Source organism: Moschus berezovskii, chromosome 5 (genome assembly GCF_049115385.1).
Source record: "Moschus berezovskii isolate FMDL1 chromosome 5, NW_MosBer_1.0, whole genome shotgun sequence".
Taxonomy (NCBI): Eukaryota; Metazoa; Chordata; class Mammalia; order Artiodactyla; family Moschidae; genus Moschus; species Moschus berezovskii.
Window position 1 is genome coordinate 114,330,481 of NC_142464.1, and position 19,341 is coordinate 114,349,821.

Genomic DNA, 19,341 nt, shown 5'->3' on the forward strand with positions numbered 1-19,341 from the left:
GGCAGGCACTGTTTTACTTTTTGTTCCTGTGAATGCAACTACTCCAAGAGTAAGTGGAATCATACAGCATTTGTCTTTTTGTGACTGGCTTATTTCACTTATGGATCTTGAGCTCCATGATGCCCTCACGGTTCATCCAGGTGGTATCACGTGTCACAACGGCCTTCCTTTAAAAGCTGAGTCATATTCCACTGAATGGACACGCCACATTTTTATCCGTTCATCCAGTGATAGACGCTTGGGTTGCTTCCTCCTTTAGGCTCTTGTGAATGATGCTGCCGTGAACGTGGGTGTCCACGTATCCCTTTGTGTCCCTGCTTTTGATCCTTTGGTATAAACCCAGAAGTGGAATTGCTTGACCATGTGGAGTTACTGTTTTTGATTTTCTGAGCAGCTGCCATACTGCTTTCCACAGGGGCTACACCATTTCGCGTCCCCATCACCGGTGCATAAGGGTTCCGGCTTCTCCACATCCTTGTTACTGTTCTCCATCTTTCCTCCCTCGCTCCCTCCTTTCCTGTCTTTGTTCCCTCCCTCCTCGCCTCCTCTCCCTCCCCTTCCCCTCTCCTTCCCCCTGCCGTCCTTCATCTCTCTCTTCTTTTTTGGCCATCCTAATGCTCGTGAGATGGCATTTCATAGTGATTTTCATTTTCCTTTCCCTAATGGCTAGTGCTGTTGAGTATTTTTTCATGTGTTAAATATCCATTTACATATGTTCTTTGGAGAAATGTCTATTCTAGTCCTGTGCTTATTTTTTTAAAATGCTTTTTTAATAAAATGGTTAAATTGTAGTTCTTCATAGAATCTGGATACTCTCACCTTATTAGATATGTGATTTGTGAATATTTTCTTTCATCCTGTGGGTTGATAGTGTCCTCTGATGCCTAATCTTTTTTTCATTTTAATGTGGGCTTCCACTGTGGCTTAGCTGGTAAAGAATCCACTTGCAATGCAGGAGACCTGGGTTTGATCCCTAGGTTGGGAAGATCCCCTGGAGAAGGGAAAGACTACCCACTCCATTATTCTGGCCTGGAGAATTCCATGGACTCTATAGTCAGTGGGGTCGCAAAGAGTCAGACATAACTGAACAACTAATGTAACTATTTTTTACTTTTGTGGCTTGTGCTTTTGGTGTCATATCCAATAAATCATTGCCAAACCCAACATTATAAGGATTTTTTCCTATGTTTTCTTCTAAAATTTTATAGTTTTAGGTTTTAGAATAAGTCTTTGATTCATTCCCTGGTGGCTCAGATGGTACTCTGCCTACAATGTAGGAAACCTGGGTTCCTACATCTTTCATGACTGAAAGATTAACATTTTTCATTTTGAGTTAATTTTTATATATGCTGTAAGGTGAGCATCCAGCTTCATTAAAAAAGAATTATTTATTTGGGCTTCCCTGGTGGCTCAGATGGTAAAGAATCTGCCTGCAATGTGGGAGACCCAGGTTTGATCCTTGGGTTGGGAAGATCCCCTAGAGAAGGGAATGGCTACCCACTTCAGTATTCTTGCCTGGAGAATTCCATGGACAAGGACCCTGGTGGGCTAAGTACATGGAGTCACAGTGTCGGACCGAACGATTGAACAACTGACACACACACACATTTATTTGGCTGCCCTGGGTCTTATTAGATGCGGTATGTGGGATCTAGTTCCCTGATCAGGGATCAAACCCAGGCCCCCTGCTTTGGGAATACAGAGGCTTAGCCACTGGATCACCAGGGAAGTCCCAGCTTCATTCTTTTGCATGTGGTTACCCAGTTTCCCAGCAATCAGTTTTTGAAACAAATGTCATTTACCAGTTGAGCCATGTTGAGACCCTTGTCAAAAATCATTTGAGTTTATATATGAGGGCTTAATATATTTGTTTTGAAATGATATCAGTGCATATTAACACCTCCATGTGTGTGTTTCTGCTGCCCCCCCCCCATTCAGGTAGCATCACATTGTTTGCAGTCATCACCGTCATCCTGGGATGCCTGAAAATTGGGTACTTCATTGGCTTTTCTGAATGTTTATCGGCCACTGAAGGAGTTTTCCCGGTTGCGCATGCGGCGCACACTCTGTTGCAGGTAAACCACACACTGTTGGCTTATGTTGCTTTGATGTCCGTCAAGTGTATCCCAGGGTGTCTAAGATGGTCTTTGGGCCACCTGCTCTGTACAGTGGGACTGTGTCCCCATGGCCACTTTTGTGGGGTTCTTAAGGGGCAGAACTTACACTGATGAAGAGTCAGGAAATTCAGCCAGGCTGGAGCCCGTGGGAAAAGGCTTGGGGAATTTTAACTAACAGTTTTATTGAGATATAATTCACATCCCACACAACACACTGATTTAAACTGTACAGTTCGGTGGCTTGGTATATCCATAGGGTTGTACAACCATACCTATAATCCATTTTAGAACATCTTCATCATCCCCCCAAAAACTTCGTGCCCTTCCAGTCTCTGCTCTGAGTCACTGAGACACGTTTGTTTTTTTTTTTTTGGTTTGTTTGCTTACTTGTGCATTAAAATCTTTAGAAAAGTACGAGAATTTCTTTCTCTACCTTGGTCAACTTGGTGTGGCTAAGAAGGAAGGACTTGATAGGTAATTTAAATCTGTAGCTTAGAATCAGAAAAACCTCATGTTTGAAGAAGACCTGAGATGGGTCTCCAGCATAGCTTCCATTCTTGGCCGAAATCCCTGGTGATGGCTATCAGAGCTGACATAACAGCAAAAGTAACAAGTAGTGTTTCTATTGGGGCTTTGCATTTCACTGCGTGTAGTGCTTTCAACGTCTCCACAAGCACAGCTGTGGATCGTCACACTGAGGACAGAGGGGACAAGTGACTTGCCCAAAGTCACAACCAAGATGCCGGGATTCTTATTTTTAATTGCAGTGTAGTTGCCTTACGATGTTGTGTTCATTTCTGCTGTACGGCGAAATGATTCAGTTGTTTATATATACATTCATTCTCTATACACACACACACACATTCTTATGTTGTTGTTCAGTCACTGAGTCAGGTCCGACTCTCTGTGACCCCCTGCGCTGCAGCGTGCCAGGATTCCCTGTCCTTTACTCTCTCCCAGAGTTGCTCAAACTCATGTCAGTTGAGTTGGTGATGCCATCCAACCTTCTCATCCTCTGTTGCCCCTTCTCCTCCTGCCCTCCATCTTTCCCAGCATCAGGATCTTTTCAAATGAGTCAGCTCTTTGCATCAGGTGGCCAAAGTATTGGAGCTTCAGCTTCAGTCCTTCCAATGAATGTTCAGAGTTTATTTCCTTTAGGATTGACTGGTTTGATCTCGTTGCAGCCCAAGGGACTCTCAAGAGTTTTATCCAGCACCACAGTTTGAAAGCATCAATTCTTCAGCCTTCTGCCTTCTTTATGGTCCTTCTTGGATGTCACTAGGGTGGGCCCTAATCTTACAGGACCGGTGTCCTTATGAGAAGAGGAGCGGAGGACACAGAGCCGCAATGTGAGGGCCCTGAAGGGAGGTGGCCATCTACAGGGAAGGAGAGAACCAACCTGCCAGTATCTTGATCTCAGACTTCTGGCTTCTAGACCTGGGGGAAAATTAATTTCAGCTGTTTTAAGCCACCTAATCTATGGTGTTTTGTTCTGGAAATGCCAGCAAATGAATGCAGTTCATTCCAGGGGTGTCCCATCCCATGAGGACAATCCTCTAGAGATTCCAGTGACAATGTGGAAAGCCTTAGGGGACCAGAAAGAACTTCCTTCTGCCCTCCCTCCTTCCCTTCTGCCTCCATCTCTTCCTTCCTTCGTCCCCCACACAACAAGCCCTGTGTTCAGTACTCCTGAGTCTAGAGGTGAAAAGCCATGGTCCGTTCTCTGTGGACGAATCAGTCAAGGAGGAGGCAATCAACAAGACAGATACTGCCAGCACCAGGGCTCGATGCTTCGACAAAGTCGCCCAGTAACGAGGGAGCACCAGGGAGGCCTCTCACTAGTTTTGGGATGAGGGGTGTTTGTCAAGGAAAGAGGGGTGTGGTGTGTCAGACACCATAACAGAGGACATTTGGGGGTGTGCGGCCTCTCCACACAATGGGGAGGAGATGTGTGGGCTCTAGGGGGAGGCGAGCTAGGGCGATGGGCCTGGACTGAGCCATGATTTGGTGTAGGGCTTACAATCATGGACTCTGGCTTTACCTCACACCAGCAGTGTGACTCTGAGCAAATGTGTTAACTTCTCTGGGCCTCACGGTCTCATCTGTGAAATGCCTCCTTCATGAGGTTGTTGGGGGAATTAAGGTTGCAGTATGTGTACCTAGCACATTGCAGTGAGTGCTTGGTCGAGGCTAATGCCCACTTTCCCACAAGGGCAGTGGGGAGTCATCGAAGGTTCTGGGCAGAGGAAAGACCTGGGCAGACTTTCCCACAAGGGCAGTGGGGAGCCATCGAAGGTTCTGGGGAGAGGAAAGACCTGGGCAGACTTTCCCACAAGGGCAGTGGGGAGCCATCGAAGGTTCTGGGGAGAGGAAAGACCTGGGCAGACTTCCCCACAAGGGCAGTGGGGAGCCATCGAAGGTTCTGGGGAGAGGAAAGACCTGGGAAGATGTACATTTTCAAAATATTACTCTGTTACTTGGTGGCTTGGGGATCTCTTCCTTCCTAATTTAAGACATTTTGTCAGTCAGTCAATTAATCAATTTTTCTATCCTTATTGGCTTCTGACTGTGTGCATTTGCTACATTAGATGATGGAAGAATGAACACTACTCTTAAAAACAGACTTTTTATTTTTAAATTGTGGTAACCATAACATTTGCTGCCTTAGCCATTTTTATCTATTTGGTTCAGCAGTGTTAAATATATTCACATTGTCATGCAACCAGTCAGCACAACTCTTTCATCTTGCAAAAAGAAAATTCTGTCCCCTTTAGAAACTAACTCCTGATTTCTACCACTCCCAGCACTGGGCAACTGCCATTCAACTTTCTCACTCATTCAGCTTTCTGTCTCTTTGAATCAGACAAGTAGAAACAGAGAGGGTTTGTCCTTTTGTGACTGGCTCATTTTGCTTAGCATAATGTCCCCAAGATTTATCCATGTTGTAGATGTGTCAGAATTTCCTTCCTTTTTGAGGCTGAAAACTATTCCATTCTATGGATGGACCACATTTCTTATCTGTTCATTCACTGAAGACCCTGGGGTTGCTTCCATCTTTTGGCCATTGTGAGTAATGCTCCTGTGAACGTATGTGTGCAAATATATTTTTCAGACCCTGCTTTTAAAAAAATATTTATTTATTGGCTATACTGTGTGGGCTTTCTCTAGTGGTGGCAAGTGGAAGCTACTCTCTTCTTGCGGGGTGCGGGCTTCTCACTGCAGTGGCTTCTCTCTTTGCAGAGCACAGGCCCCAGACACACGGGCCTCAGTCATTGTGGCACGTGGGCTCAGTAGTTTCGGTTCCCAGGCTCTAAAGCACAAGCTCAGTAGTTGCAGTGCATGGGCTCAGTTGCTCCTTGGCATGTGGGATCTTCCCGGACCAGGGATCAAACCTGTGTCAGCTTCACTGATAGGCGGACTTTCCACCACTGAGCCACCAGGGAAGCCCCTGCTATGTAGTCTTTATCAAAGCATCAGCTAAGTAGCCATCTGACTTAGAATTCATAGACAAAAACAAATTTACTTCAGCTCTTCCCTGTTGTTGGGCTGGGTGTCATCTTCACCAGGAGTCACTGCTCTCTGTGTCTCTGTTTTTAAGTTGTTAGATGTTTCATGAATCATGCCTGACTGTTTTCCAGGGCAGGATAGTAAATCTTAGGTGAAATGATGTGGATGAGAGAGTATGTGTGGTGTACTTTTGAGTGTGTGTCTTCTGATTATTTTTTATAGCACTCACTTTCAAAATGAAGGCTGAGACAAATTTATGAAGTGCCCCGCTGTGTTTGACATGCAGTAGGTGCTCAACGTGTGTTTGTGTCTAAAGTGTGGAGTCACTCAGTCGTGTCCGACTCTTTGTGACCCCGTGGATGGTAGCCAGTCAGGCTCCTCTGTCTATGGAATTCTCTAGGCAAGAATTCTGGAGTGGGTTGCCATTCCCTTCTCCAGGGGATCTTCTCGACCCAGCGATTGAACCCATGTCTCCTTCACATCAGGCAGATTCTTTACCATCTGATAATAAGGCTCCAAATGCTTTAGGAACTCAGATTATGCATAACACAGAGGAGTAAGTTGACAACAGAGAGCTTTTACTGAAAACATACCTACTGCAGGCACTGTACTAAGTAGATGTGGATTATCTTATTTCACTGCTCACAATACCCACCAAGGTAAGTTTCATCATCATCCGCATTTCACAGATGGGAAAACAGACTTGCCCAAGGCCAAGGGAGCTGGGATTTGCACTTGGGTCCAATACGGCCTCCCCACATTTAGCCTGCATCCCGAGTTGCTTCTAGTGACTGCGTGGCCAGGGGCCTGGGCAACAGATATAATATAGTACATATATGTATACAGTCGCCTACATAAGAATGAGTTCTGCTCTGAGAGTCCATTTGTAATTCAAATTTTTTGTAAGTCCAATAAAGTTAGCCTAGTTACCCATCTGTCACAGTTAGATATGTAGTGCTGTGCTTTAGTCGATCATTCATGTCCAACTCTTTGCGACCCCATGGACTGCAGCCTGTCAGGCTCCTCTGTCCATGGACTTTCTCAGGCAAGGATACTGAAGTGAGTTGCCATGCTCTCCTCCAGGTGATCTTCCCAACCCAGGTATCGATCCCAAATCTCCCACACTGCAGGTGGATTCTTTACCGACTGAGCCACTAGGCAAGTCCAGCTATATAGTACTATACTGTAATAGGTTTATAATACTTTTTACATAAATAATACATAAAAAAACAAATACAAAAGTAAAACATTTAAAATCTTACAGCACAGTACCTCGGGGGCTTCCCAGGTGTCGCTAGTGGTAAAGAATCCATCTGCCAGTGCAAGAGACGTAAGAGACGTCCCTGGGTTGGGACGATCCCCTGGAGGAGGAAATGGCAACCCATTCCAGTATTCTTGCTTGGAAAATCCCATAGAGGAACCTGTCAGGCTACCGTCCATGGGGTCATGAAGAGTCAGACATGACTGAGCAACTGAGCATACAGCACACATACCTTGAAAAGTAAAGTATTATAGTACAGCAGCTGGCACGCAGGGGCTGGCACTGAGTGGACCGGTGAGAAGAGTTACTGACTGGAGGATTGTCAGCAATAGGAGACGGAGGGAAGCTCTGATTTCACTCACGCCTGACTCCTTGGAAAAGACCCTGATGCTGGGAAAGATTGAAGACAGGAGAAGCAGATGACAGAGGAAAGATGGTTGGATGGCATCACTGACTCGATGGACATGAGTTTAAGCAAGCTCCAGGAGTTGGTGATGGACAGGGAGGCCTGACGTGCTGCAGTCCATGGGGTCGCAAGGAGTTGGACACGACTGAGCCACTGAACTGACTGACTGAGGTTGAGAGAATGCATGCTTGCGTCTCTGAAAGTTCACAACTTGAGGGTCTGCATACACTGGCCTTACTGTCGAGTGAAATAAAAGACCACCCTGAATCACCTCTGTTCTTCATTTAAAGCACTCAAAATTTGGTTTCCAGCCACTGATGCAGTGACAGTTCAGTGGCTATTTCTCGAATGAAGCCCTATAAGGATGGCATAGACAGGTGAACAGGCATCATGGCAGGCAGGCTGCTGCTCCCCAAGGCCCGCCCCACAGCATGCAGGCTACCATTTTCTCCTGAACCTGGAGGCCTCCCTCCGATTCTCACGGCAGTCCCGGAGCACTGTTTCCCATGAGAATGGCACCATCACCAGAAATGACTTGTCATCTTTGGATGGGGTGGTCACTAACGTGCCCAACACTTTCCACATCTTTCCCTTAGGTTGTATACCTTCTCATGGTGCAGATATAGCGGTGGCTTTCCCATTGATACATCTTTATTTTCTTTGTTTCCATTTAGGTGTACTTTCTCTGGGGGCACTCAAAGGATATCATCCAGTCTTTCAAAACACTGGAAAGGTAAACATTGCGGGCAATCGCTTACGTGCTGAATTTAATGTTTGAACAAAGCCAAACACTGCCATCTTACCTGGGTTGAAAATATGAGAACCACTCTCTTCTCCATTCTGACAAGCAAAGCCTTCAGTTTGGCCTGGAGAGGGGACCCTCTGCCTTTGGCCTCTTCTGGGACAGCCCTAAAAGTACAGTGATGTGACCTGAATTTTGCCTCTGCTGTCTTAGAAACTTCCCCTTTGTGAGCCTCAGTTTTCCTTATCTGTAAAATGGGGATAATAGCATAGCCAGCCTCTGGGATTGAATGCAGTAATTGATGTAGAGCTTGTTCCTGGCACAGAATAAGGACCCTGAGTGTTGGGTCTATTATTATATCTGTCCGTCTTTCTCTTGAGATGATTGTGAGGATCAAGGGAGAGAATCTGTAGGCTAATGAGGTGAGTTACCTAAATGCAAACTAAGATTATCAGGTAAGAAAGCCTCTGTGCACACATACAGAGTCATCAAGGGGTCACTGTTTGCTTTCTAGAAAGATCCCTCATCATATAAACTGTCCATAAGAAAAGTCCCCCAGTATCATTTGAAATGAAAACTGCTATTTAAGAAAGTGACTTACATAAGAAAGTGACTTACTGGTTGGAACTATTTTATTGAAGTAGAGGGCTTCCTAGATACTCAGTTGGTAAAGAATCCACCTGCAATAAAGGGGACCCTGGTTTGATTCCTGGTTTGGGAAGATCCGCTGGAGAAGGGATGGCTATCCACTCCAGTATTCTTGGGCTTCCCTTGTGGCTCAGCTGGTAAAGAATCCACCTGTAATGCAGGAGACCTGGGTTGGGAAGATCCCCTGGAGAAGGGAAAGGCTATCCACTCTAGTATACTGGCCTGGAGAATTCCATGGACTAGAAATAACTGTCACCAAACTCATTATGCAAAAAGGACCTGCTCATCCAACAGTGAGGCATCTTTTGTGCTCCTACTGTGTGCCAAGCCTGATGCCAGGCGCTAGTGGTGATAGGCAGAGGTAGTGGGTCAAGGTACCTGGGCACCTGAGCTTCATTGCAGGAGTGTGTGGACTGTCTGCTCCCTGTGCAGCCCCGAGCAGTGGCCTTGGCAGTGCTCTTTAGCTCCCGTCTTAATTGTCCCTTTGTTCAGCTGCTCTGTCGTGTCTGATTTTTCCTGACCCCGTGTACTGTAACCCACCTGTGTCTCTTGCGTCTCCTGCAGTGGCAGGTGGATTCTTTACCACTGAGCCCCCAGGGAAGCCCCCAGACTACACTTGATCTTAGCCAAGAGCAAATTGTCCCTTAGGGCAGGATAAAGACTTCCGCATCCATCCTCCTGTTTCATCTGGGCTCTGTCAGGGTAACTATGGTAACTGTTCTTCTCTGCATTACATGGATGTGGCAGCAGGTTCGAGCAGGTTAGGAGACTTACCTGGGTCTCCAGAGTGCAAGTGGCCAGCCAGGGATTTCCATCCAGTGTCTCCTGTTTCATGTGCTGGGCAGTGACGGGTGTGTGTGTGCCACCTGCTCCTTTTTCCATCAGTGAGGCTGGGTTTGGCTCACAGCCTGAGGAGAATGCTTGCTGACTTTGTTCTGGAGCATGAGTTTCACTGCGTCTACTCCATAACATTCTTCTTAAAAAATGTAGTTTGTTTCCTGATAAAACTTGTAAGGACACAGTGGAATTTAAAAATCACCATAATGCCACCATTAGGGACTGAATATCTGTGTCTCCGTCAAATTCATGTGTTGGAGCCCTAACCCCCAAGGTGATGGGTATTTCCTGGTGGTGCCTTTGGGAAGTAATTAGGTCATGAGGTCATGAGGTCATGAGGGTACAGCCCTCCTTATGGGACTAATATCTACATAGAAAATAGACACGTGATTCGCACCCCCTGCCCTGAGTGTACCCATGAGGACACAGTGACAGGCAGCCATCTGTAAGCCAAGAAGACAGGCTTCACCAGAAACCAAGTCTGCTGGCACCTTGATCTTGGACGTTGAGCCTCTAGAACTGTGAGAAATAAATGTCTGTTGTTTTGTTATAGTGGCCAGAGCTTACTCAGATAGCTGCTGCCCAGAGGTAACTACTATTCATATTTTGGTCTGTTTCCTTCCCATCGTTTTTTCAGTGAATAGATAGGTAAATTTTTTTCTTTTTACAGTTGTGGTCCTGCTCTTCTTGCCTTTTCTTTTCATTTTGTCATTAACATTTCCCCTGGCTTTTTCTACTCCATGGTCTTTACCGATTGCATAAAGTGCCATTGCTATAGTTAATCAAATTATACAACCCTGTTGTATTCGTCCCGAGCTGCCATGGTAGAGTACCACACGCTTTGCAGGGGAGCAGGGGCGTAAACAACAGAAATGTATCTTCTCACAATTCTGGAGGCTCCAAATCCAAGGTCAAGGTACTGGCAGGTTGGTTTCTGGTGAGGCTCTCTTCCTGACTTGCAGGCACTGCATTTTCACTATGTCTTCACCTGGCCTTTCCTCTGGGCACGGGGAGAGAGCTCTCTGATGTCTCTTCCTCTTCTTATAAGAATTCCAGTGCTATTTGATCCGGCCCCCACCCTTATGACCTCAGTTAATCTTAATTACCTCCTTATATGGGCTTCCCAGGTGTCTCAGACAGTAAAGAATCTGCCTGCAATGCCAGAGAGCCAGGTTAAATTCCTGGATAGGGAAAGATCCCCTGGAGAAGGGAATCGTTATGCACTCCAGTATTCTTGCCTGGAGAATTCCATGGGCAGGGAGTGGGCTACAGTCCATGGGGTCGCAAAGAGTCAGACACAGCTGAGTGACTGACACACACACCTCCTTGTACACCTTCTCCAAGTACAGTCACATTGAGAGTTAGGGCTTCTACATATAAATTCTGAAGGGACCCAATCCAGTCCATAACACCTCTCACTGGACACCGAATTTGTCTGAAAGTTTTTGTCATTATTATGAATAGTACTGTGATGAACATCTTCAGTTAAAAATACTTTTGAACATCTCTGATTCTTTTTTAAAAATGTATATTATTAAAGTATAGCTGATTTATGGGCTTCCCGGGTGGTGCTAACAGTAAGGAACCCACCTGCCAATGCAGGAGATAGAACAGACTCAGGCTCAATCCCTGGGTTCGGAAGATCCCCTAGAGGAGGGTGTGGCAACCCACTCCAGTATTCTTGCCTGGAGAATCCCCTGGACAGAGGAGCCTGGTGGGCTATGGTTCATAGGGTCGCAAAGAGTTGGACACAACGGAAGTGACTTGCCCCCCACACAGTTGATTTACAGTGTTGTGTTAATTTCTGCTGTACAGCACAATGATTCAGTTATACTTATATATACATTCTTTTTCATATTCTTTTCCATTATAGTTTATCACAGGATATTGAATATAGTTTCCTGTGCTATATAGTAGGACCTTGTTGCTTATCCTCTGATTATTTTCTTGAGTTAAATTCCTGGAAGTAGAATTGTTGGGATAAAGGGTGAGATGTTCTCAACAAATGTATATTGGGCCACTTGTCCTACCAGGAACTCCTGGCTGAATAAAATGGGCTTTCCCGTTCATAAAGCACTTTCTTTTGCACGTGTTACTTATGAGAGTGTCTCATGATAGCCCTGTCAGTTTGGGACAATAGCTACAATCATGATCCTACTTAGCAGGTGAGGAAACCGAGAAAGGAAGTGAATGTCCAAGGTCAGGCAGCTCACCTGTGCATAGCTGGGCGGGACCTGGATGCTGACTTTTAATCCAGTGCTATTTCCGCAGCATCACAGTGGCTCAGTGCCCACCTGGGTTTACTGGGTGAAATCTTTCTTTTTGATTAGTTGACATCATAGTATATTATATATACTGGGGTTAACAAAAAATATCATTAAAATTATTTTCACCTATTCCTTTTTACTGTTCTTTAAATGTGACTACTGGAAAATTAAAAAGTGTCTTTTTAATTAAAAATTAAATTTAAACTAAAAATTAATTTTAAAAAAAATTTTAAATTTAAATTAAAAATGACCTCAGTGTCTTACATTATCTTCTTTGGGATAACGCTGCTCTAGGCCATATACCCAGATATTTCCCACCGAGGTTTTTCATCTAAAGGAATTCCAAAGGACTGGAGCCTGGTCCTGCATTGACCTTGTTTGTTGAGCTATTGGAGACAAGCCTCCCTATCTTGGGCCTCTTTCCTAAACTGGATAGTATGTAATTTGAACTAGATATTCTCATGGCTTGATTTAGCCTGTTTTTTTTTTTTTTTTTAATAGGGCAAAGCATTAACCATTTTTGAGTTACTCATCACATTTTGGTTTTAGATTTAAAAAAAAATTTTATAAAAACTTTTTGTCATGCTGGATGGCACATGGAATCTTAGTTGCTTGATGCCCTCTACACTGGTGCCCTCTACAGTGGAAATGTGGAGTCTTAAGCACTGGACAGCCAGGCAAGTCCCCAGAGTTAAATGTCTCCAGAAAAATTGGAAGGTTTGATAATCCAAAATGTACATGGCAGCAAAGAGCTAGGGCTGAGTTGGGATCGTTCCCTCCAGATGGGAGCTGGCCACTCATTTAGCTACAGTCCCCATGTTATGGCCACACATTCCAGGAAATAAACTCACTCAGAAGGACCAATGCAGATAGTGGAGTGCAGTTTATTATACCGGCGGGCCCAAGGCAGAGTCTCCTCTTAGCCAAGGACCCCGACCACCATTTTTGAAAATCTTGTATACCCTATGTGTACGTCGAACCCACCACCCCAATTTCCTTGAGACTTACATAAAACAAAGGAAGGGTAAATGCAATCACAATAACCCCATCATTCGTGTGTTAGGTGTTCACACAGTTAATAATCAATAAGCCTGCGGTTACATTCCGATAGACACGGAAAGAGTTTATGACCTGTCCGGAGGCAGGGGAGATTAGAGTATGTTTTCTCTTAGGTGATAGGTAACCTGGATGTGATCTTCAAGATTCCCCTGACTGAAGCGACTTAGCAGCAGCAGCGGAGGGGGTCTTATCTTTCTATTGTAGTTTCCATAGGCACTAAGCACAGAGTTCAGAGTCCATTGAAGAAGTGGCCAAAAATGATCAGCATGAACAGGCCTCAGATGGAGTCCAGGCCCTATGAATTCCCTCTTCACCCACTGTAAGACGGAGTGGGGAGAAAAAGAGAGCGACCCGGGCAGTCAGGCGAGAAAAGGGAAATTTATTAGAGGGAAACGAGAAGGTGACTGGCCCTTACGGAGAACCAGCGTCCTCCCCTTCTGATGGGCTCTTTCTTATATACCACCAATGAAAAATTATCTGAAGGGAGGGTTCATTGTTGGCCTGTAGCTGAGTCCTGTGGTCACACAGCCAGAGGTCTGGAATCCGGGGGTCTTCATAGCCTTGAGAAGGTAGGCACCAGCGGGGAAAACAGAACGTCATTTGGGCAATTTGGTCAGTCTCAAGGGTCACTGTGATTTTATTCTTTGTGAGGTCAACATAATGAGCCATTTCAACCATGAGCCCCCATGTAGACCCTATCACCCACCACTCCCTAATGTGTCCCAGTTCAGTTCAGTTCAGTTCAGTCGCTCAGTTGTGTCCGACTCTCTGCGACCCCATGAATCACAGCACGCCAGGCCTCCCTATCCATCACCAACTCCCGGAGTTCACTCAAACTCATGTCCACAGAGTCGGTGATGCCATCCAGCCATCTCATTCTCGGTCGTCCCCTTCTCCTCCCGCCCCCAACCTTTCCCAGCATCAGAGTCTTTTCCAGTGAGTCAACTCGTCGCATGAGGTGGCCAAAGTATTGCAGTTTCAGCTTTAGCATCAGTCCTTCCAATGAACACCCAGGATCGATCTCCCTTAGAATGGACTGGTTGGATCTCCTTGCGGTACAAGGGACTCTCAAGAGTCTTCTCCAACACCACAGTTCAAAAGCATCAATTCTTCGGCGATCAGCTTTCTTCACAGTCCAACTCTCACATCCATACATGACCACGGGAAAGACCATAGCCTTGACTAGACAGACCTTTGTTGGCAAAGTAATGTCTCTGCTTTTTAATATATTATCAAGGTTGGTCATAACTTTCCTTCCAAGGAGTAAACGTCTTTTAATTTCATGGCTGCAATCAGCATCTGCAGTGATTTTGGAGCCCCAAAAAATAAAGTCTGACACTGTTTCCACTGTTTTTCCATCTATTTCCCATGAAGTGATGGGACCAGATGCCATGATCTTTGTTTTCTGAAAGCAAGAGAGTTCCAGAAAAACATTTATTTCTGCTTCATTGACTATGCCAAAGCCTTTCACTGTGTGGATCACAATAAACTGTGGAAAATTCTTAAAGAGATGGGAATACCAGACCCACCTTACCTGCCTCTTGAGAAACCTGTATGCAGGTCAGGAAGCAACAGTCAGAACTGTACATGGAACAACAGACTGGTTCCAAATAGGAAAAGGAGTGCGTCAAGGCTGTATATTGTCACCTTGCTTATTTAACTTCTATGCAGAGTACATCATGAGGAATGCTGGGCTGGAAGAAGCACAAGCTGGAATCAAGATTACTGGGAGAAATATCAATAATCTCAGATATGCAGATGACACTACCCTTATGGCAGAAAGTGAAGAGGAACTCAAAAGCCTCTTGATGAAAGTGAAAGAAGAGAGTGAAAAGGTTGACTTGAAGCTCAACATTCAGAAAACAAAGATCATGGCATCTGGTCCCACCACTTCATGGGAAATAGATGGAAATGTGTCCCAGGCCTGCTTTATTCATTGACACTTCCTGCCACGCCCTGGAGGTTTCAGAGTTTCCCACTCTTGGACTTACCCTTTTCTTCTGGTCTTTTGAGACAATACTCCACTATCCATGCTTTTAGTACAGACAGGGACTTTTCTCCTGATCTGATAATTCTTACAGGTTTGAGTGCTTTTCTTTTCTCAAGCGTGAAGTTTAGAGAAATAGCACTTGTGAAAACAGAGCTGGAAAGATAAACTGAGGTCAAAAATGGCTCATGGAAGCTTTCTCTTTCTGTGGTCTGGGGTTACTGGATCCAAGCATGAGCAAGGCAGCCTGGCATGAGGTAATGACGTTTGCCATTAGTTTGAAGGACAGTTTCCAGATCAACCAAGTGGAGGTTGTCAGCTCCTGGGGAACGTGTGTGACAGAAAAACGCCTGCAGCTGTGGGTGGCATCGGTCTTACCTTGGGTTCCGTGGAACTGGGATTAGGCAATGTCATTTGGACCAGGAAAGAGGAGAAGAAAGGGGAGCTGCGTGTATTATAAGTAAAAGAAAAGCCAGCCAGCCAGCCGGAGGCAAACAGCATTGTCTGTGTTTGTCAAAGGCTCTATACATACAATGCCTCCCAGGTGCCCTGGGGAAGGCTGGCCACAATCTGGAGCGAATGGACAAGCACAAGAGACAGGCAGATGGGCAAACACCTGACTCAGACTGCCCACCAGCAGCCCTCCGTGGCTGCTGCCTTCTCCACTTGCGCCTTGACTTTGGGAAGCGGCCAAAGGAAGCAAGAGTTCAAATAAGGAAAGATTTGGCTTGCGCGAGTTCGTGGGATCCCCAGAGGAGTCATCTGGGTTAAAACTCAGAGGAGAAGCAAGGTCAGGGATGAGGACCCCACTGTACCGTTTTTCCTGTAGGCAGATCATGGACAAGCGTGCTCTTTGTTAAAGGGGACTTGCATCCTCTGGGCCTCTGCTCTGCCACTGGGAAGTGATCAGTTAGAAGTTTCAAGGAATGTCCTTCTCAAGTCACCTGTATTTGCTGCACCTGCTTCATGCACAGACCATTGTTTAGCATCCTAGAAGCGACCAGTGTGAGCACATGTTAAACTGGCAGCCATGCAGAGACTTTGGAGGCTCTGAAACAGACCGTGTCTCCATTGAAACCATACTGCCCTAGTTCCCTCCCTTGTCCTCCAGAGTCCAGAGTCACCCTTTTTCTTCTTCCTTAGGAGGCAGTGTGGTCAGAGGCAGGGATAGAACTCTGCTCAGACTAGAATAGCCTTGCGCTTACTAACTTTTAAACTCCAAATGTGGCTATTTACTCTATTTGTGAAATAGCAGTGTCATGTTCGGAGAAGGCAATGGCAACCCACTCCCATATTCTTGCCTGGAAATTCCCATGGGCGGAGGAGTCTGGTAGGCTCCAGTCCATGGGGTCGCGAAGAGTCGGACACGACTGAGCGACTTCACTTTCACTTTCACTTTTCACTGTTATGCATTGGAGAAGGCAATGGCAACCCACTCTGGTGTTCTTGCCTGGAGAATCCCAGGGACGGGGGAGCCTGGTGGGCTGCCGTCTATGGGGCAGAGAGTTGGACACGCACAGAGTTGGACATGACTGAAGCGACTTAGCAGCAATGTAGTGTTAGGTGCTCAGTCGTGTCTGACTTTGCGACCCCATGTGCGGTAGCCCACCAGGCTCCTCTGTCCATGGGATTCTCCAGGCAAGAACACTGGAGTGGGCTGCCATGCCCTCCTTCACAGGATCTTCATGACCCAGAGATTGAACCCGGGTCTCCCGTATTGCAGGCAGATTCTTTATCATTTGAATGATATGGCCTAATTTCTAAACCTGGGCTTCCCTGGTGGCTCATCTGGTAAAGAATTCGTCTGCAATGCGGGAGACCTGGGTTCGATCCTTGCATTGGGAAGATCCCCTGGAGGAGAGCATGGCAAGCCACTCCAGTATTCTTGCCTGGAGAATCCCATGGACAGAGGAGCCTGGCGAGCTGCAGTCCATGGTGTTGCAAAGAGTCAGACATGACTGAGCAACTAAGCACAGCAGCATTCCTAAACCTGTCTGAAACTCCAGCTTCTAAACAGTGTTGTCACAGAATAGGCTTTTTGAATGTTTCCATTCTGCCTCCCTCAGTGGGTGAGGGTTTCATCCCGTGTTGGTTGCTTCATGGTTACAAGATAGCTGCCACAACTCCAGCTTTCATGTCTACATTCAAGGCTGGGAAAAAGGGGGAGAAGGAGACTAAAGAGGCTTTTCTCATTCTGTTGTCTTCCATCAAGAAACTGAAAGCTTTTCAGTAGTGTCCAGTAGACTTTACCTCACATCCTATTGACCAGAATAGCCATGCCTAATTGCAAGGGAGGCCAGATGTCAAGTCTGTGGTTTGTTTTGGTGTCTTTGAAGTAAATGGTAAGACAGAGGGTATTGATAATGACTATTGGGTTGGCAACCCAAAAGTAAGGATATCCCGATCTCTCCAGATGTCCAATGTAGCCCTTTTATCTTTTCTTAACTGTCCTTTTCCCTTCTGGAAGAAAGGGTTTGGGGTATGGTGGGGTTGGTTGCCTGCTTTTAGTAAATTTCCATCCCTGTGTCCCTGCTTTCAAGATACAGGGCTTTTTTTTTTTTCTTTTGTCCTGTAGACAATGAATTGAGTCCTGGCAGGTTCAGGGTTAAGGCAGAGCGCCAAGACTGTGGTTTTGGAAGGTTCCATGCAACTGCTTCTCCTAGCCAGACAGGGGACCCACCCAGAGCTTGAATTGCCAGATGAAACCACAATCACTGCTAAGAAAGAGGCGTGTGTATATGTGTGCCCATGTGTGCATGCCTAGAAAGTCTCCACCTCATCTCTTGGGCTCAGAGTTTCCCAGGGGTGCTCAAGCAGTGAGTCCTGTGTTTTTCAGGTTTGGGGTGATCCACTCAGTGTTCACCAACCTGCTTCTGTGGGCTAACAGCGTCCTGAATGAGTCAAAGCACCAGCTTAACGAACACAAGGAACGACTCATCACCCTGGGCTTTGGGAACATAACTATAGGTGAGTGGTAAGAGTTGCCTGGCTGCTATGATGGAACAGCTGGGAAACCTCAGAGACAGAGGGATGGGTTTCAAATACCTGCAGGGTCCACCCAACTGAACATTGGCCAGACAATCCCCTGTTGTTGAAAATCTCCTAAGTCTTTCATCCTGCCTCCATAAGTAGGATGTGCTGAGCATAATTAAAGGGTTCTTCAGTGACTTGTCAGACCCAAGGGTCATCATTTCGATCACCATTTCTCATGGTTCAGTTTGGTATGGAGGTGAATGTCTTTGTTTACAACTGCAGAAGATTGGTGGTTGTTACTGTTTGTGTTTTTAATTAAACCTCTATGACCAGTTCTTTCTACTACAAGTATAGCATTTAAAAACACATAGATGTCTAACGGTGTGTTGTGGTTAATTGGTTTTTGCTCATTTGAAGTTTTTATTTAACTCTACTTGGTTCATAATTTTGGCCCATCTTTATTCCCCCATACCTGTTTGAGCGCCTGTAGAGTGAACCTTTTCATTTTCTTCCAAAGTTCTCTTTTGGAATCTATCTGTCGATTCGATCTTCGAGCATTAGAGCTGAGAAGCATGCAGGGTAGAGGAAGGTGCGATGCACGGGACTGGCGTCTCAGGTCTGGGTCCTATGCCTATCATGTTTTGGCTGCGTGACCGTTGAACACCATTCAACCATTCTGAGCCTCTCTTTTCTCATTCATAAAGTGAGGGGGCTTGAACCACGTACCTTCCATGAGTCCTTCCAGACTGCACATCTGTCCTCTCTGTACAAATCCAGATCAGTCACAAAGAGAACTTTAAACCTGTTTCCTCACCAGTGGGGTGAGGATGACAAAATGAGGGGACACGCTATATTTCTTCCCCACCCTCAACCAGCAGCCTACTGTTGGGAAGGTCAGGCTCCTTGAGCCTCATTTCCTTATTGGAATCAGTAACTTAACAGCAATGACAACAATAACAACGTGTGTTGTTAAGCATTCTCTGAGTGGCTGGCACGTTAAACTCTTGTCCCAGCACTTGGAGGTAGGCAACACCGACCTTATTATATGGATGAAATGACTGGGCCACAGAGAAGTTAAGTGACTAACCCAAGATCACGCAGTGAGTAGGTCACGCAGTGAGTAGGCAGTTGAGCCAGAATTTGAATCGTAGCCATGTGGCTCCAGAGACCTTGGTGAAGGTGGGAATAGATTAATTTATAAAAAAGGAAACTTTGTCAATTCTATTAATCTGAACCTTTTTCTTCTGAGTTCTTCCTTGTCTTTTGCGTCATACAGTCTTAGGTTACAAGTGGCAGGCAAACTCCTTATGTTTTGAGAATTGCAGTGCTCTGCACAAGTAAGGCAGATTACTCCTGGGCATATATATATATATATATATATATATATATATATGTATATATATATATACTCAGACAAAGCTATAATTCAAAAAGATACATGCAGCCCTATGTTCATAACAGTGCTATTTACAATAGCCAAGACATAGAAGCAACCTAAATGTCCATTGACAGATGCATGGATAAAGAAGATGTGGTA

At 45.6% G+C, this 19,341-nt stretch overlaps 1 protein-coding gene across 1 annotated transcript in view; it reads left to right on the top strand.

The window, feature by feature from the left end:
- Window positions 1-19,341, top strand: part of OTOP1 (otopetrin 1) — a 41,231-nt gene that overhangs the window by 12,826 nt on the left and 9,064 nt on the right. Inside the window, exons 2-4 of the mRNA XM_055435108.2 lie at window positions 1,939-2,075; window positions 7,966-8,024; window positions 17,668-17,798. Coding sequence (XP_055291083.2) covers window positions 1,939-2,075; window positions 7,966-8,024; window positions 17,668-17,798 — 327 coding nt within the window. The remainder of the gene's footprint in view (window positions 1-1,938; window positions 2,076-7,965; window positions 8,025-17,667; window positions 17,799-19,341) is intronic.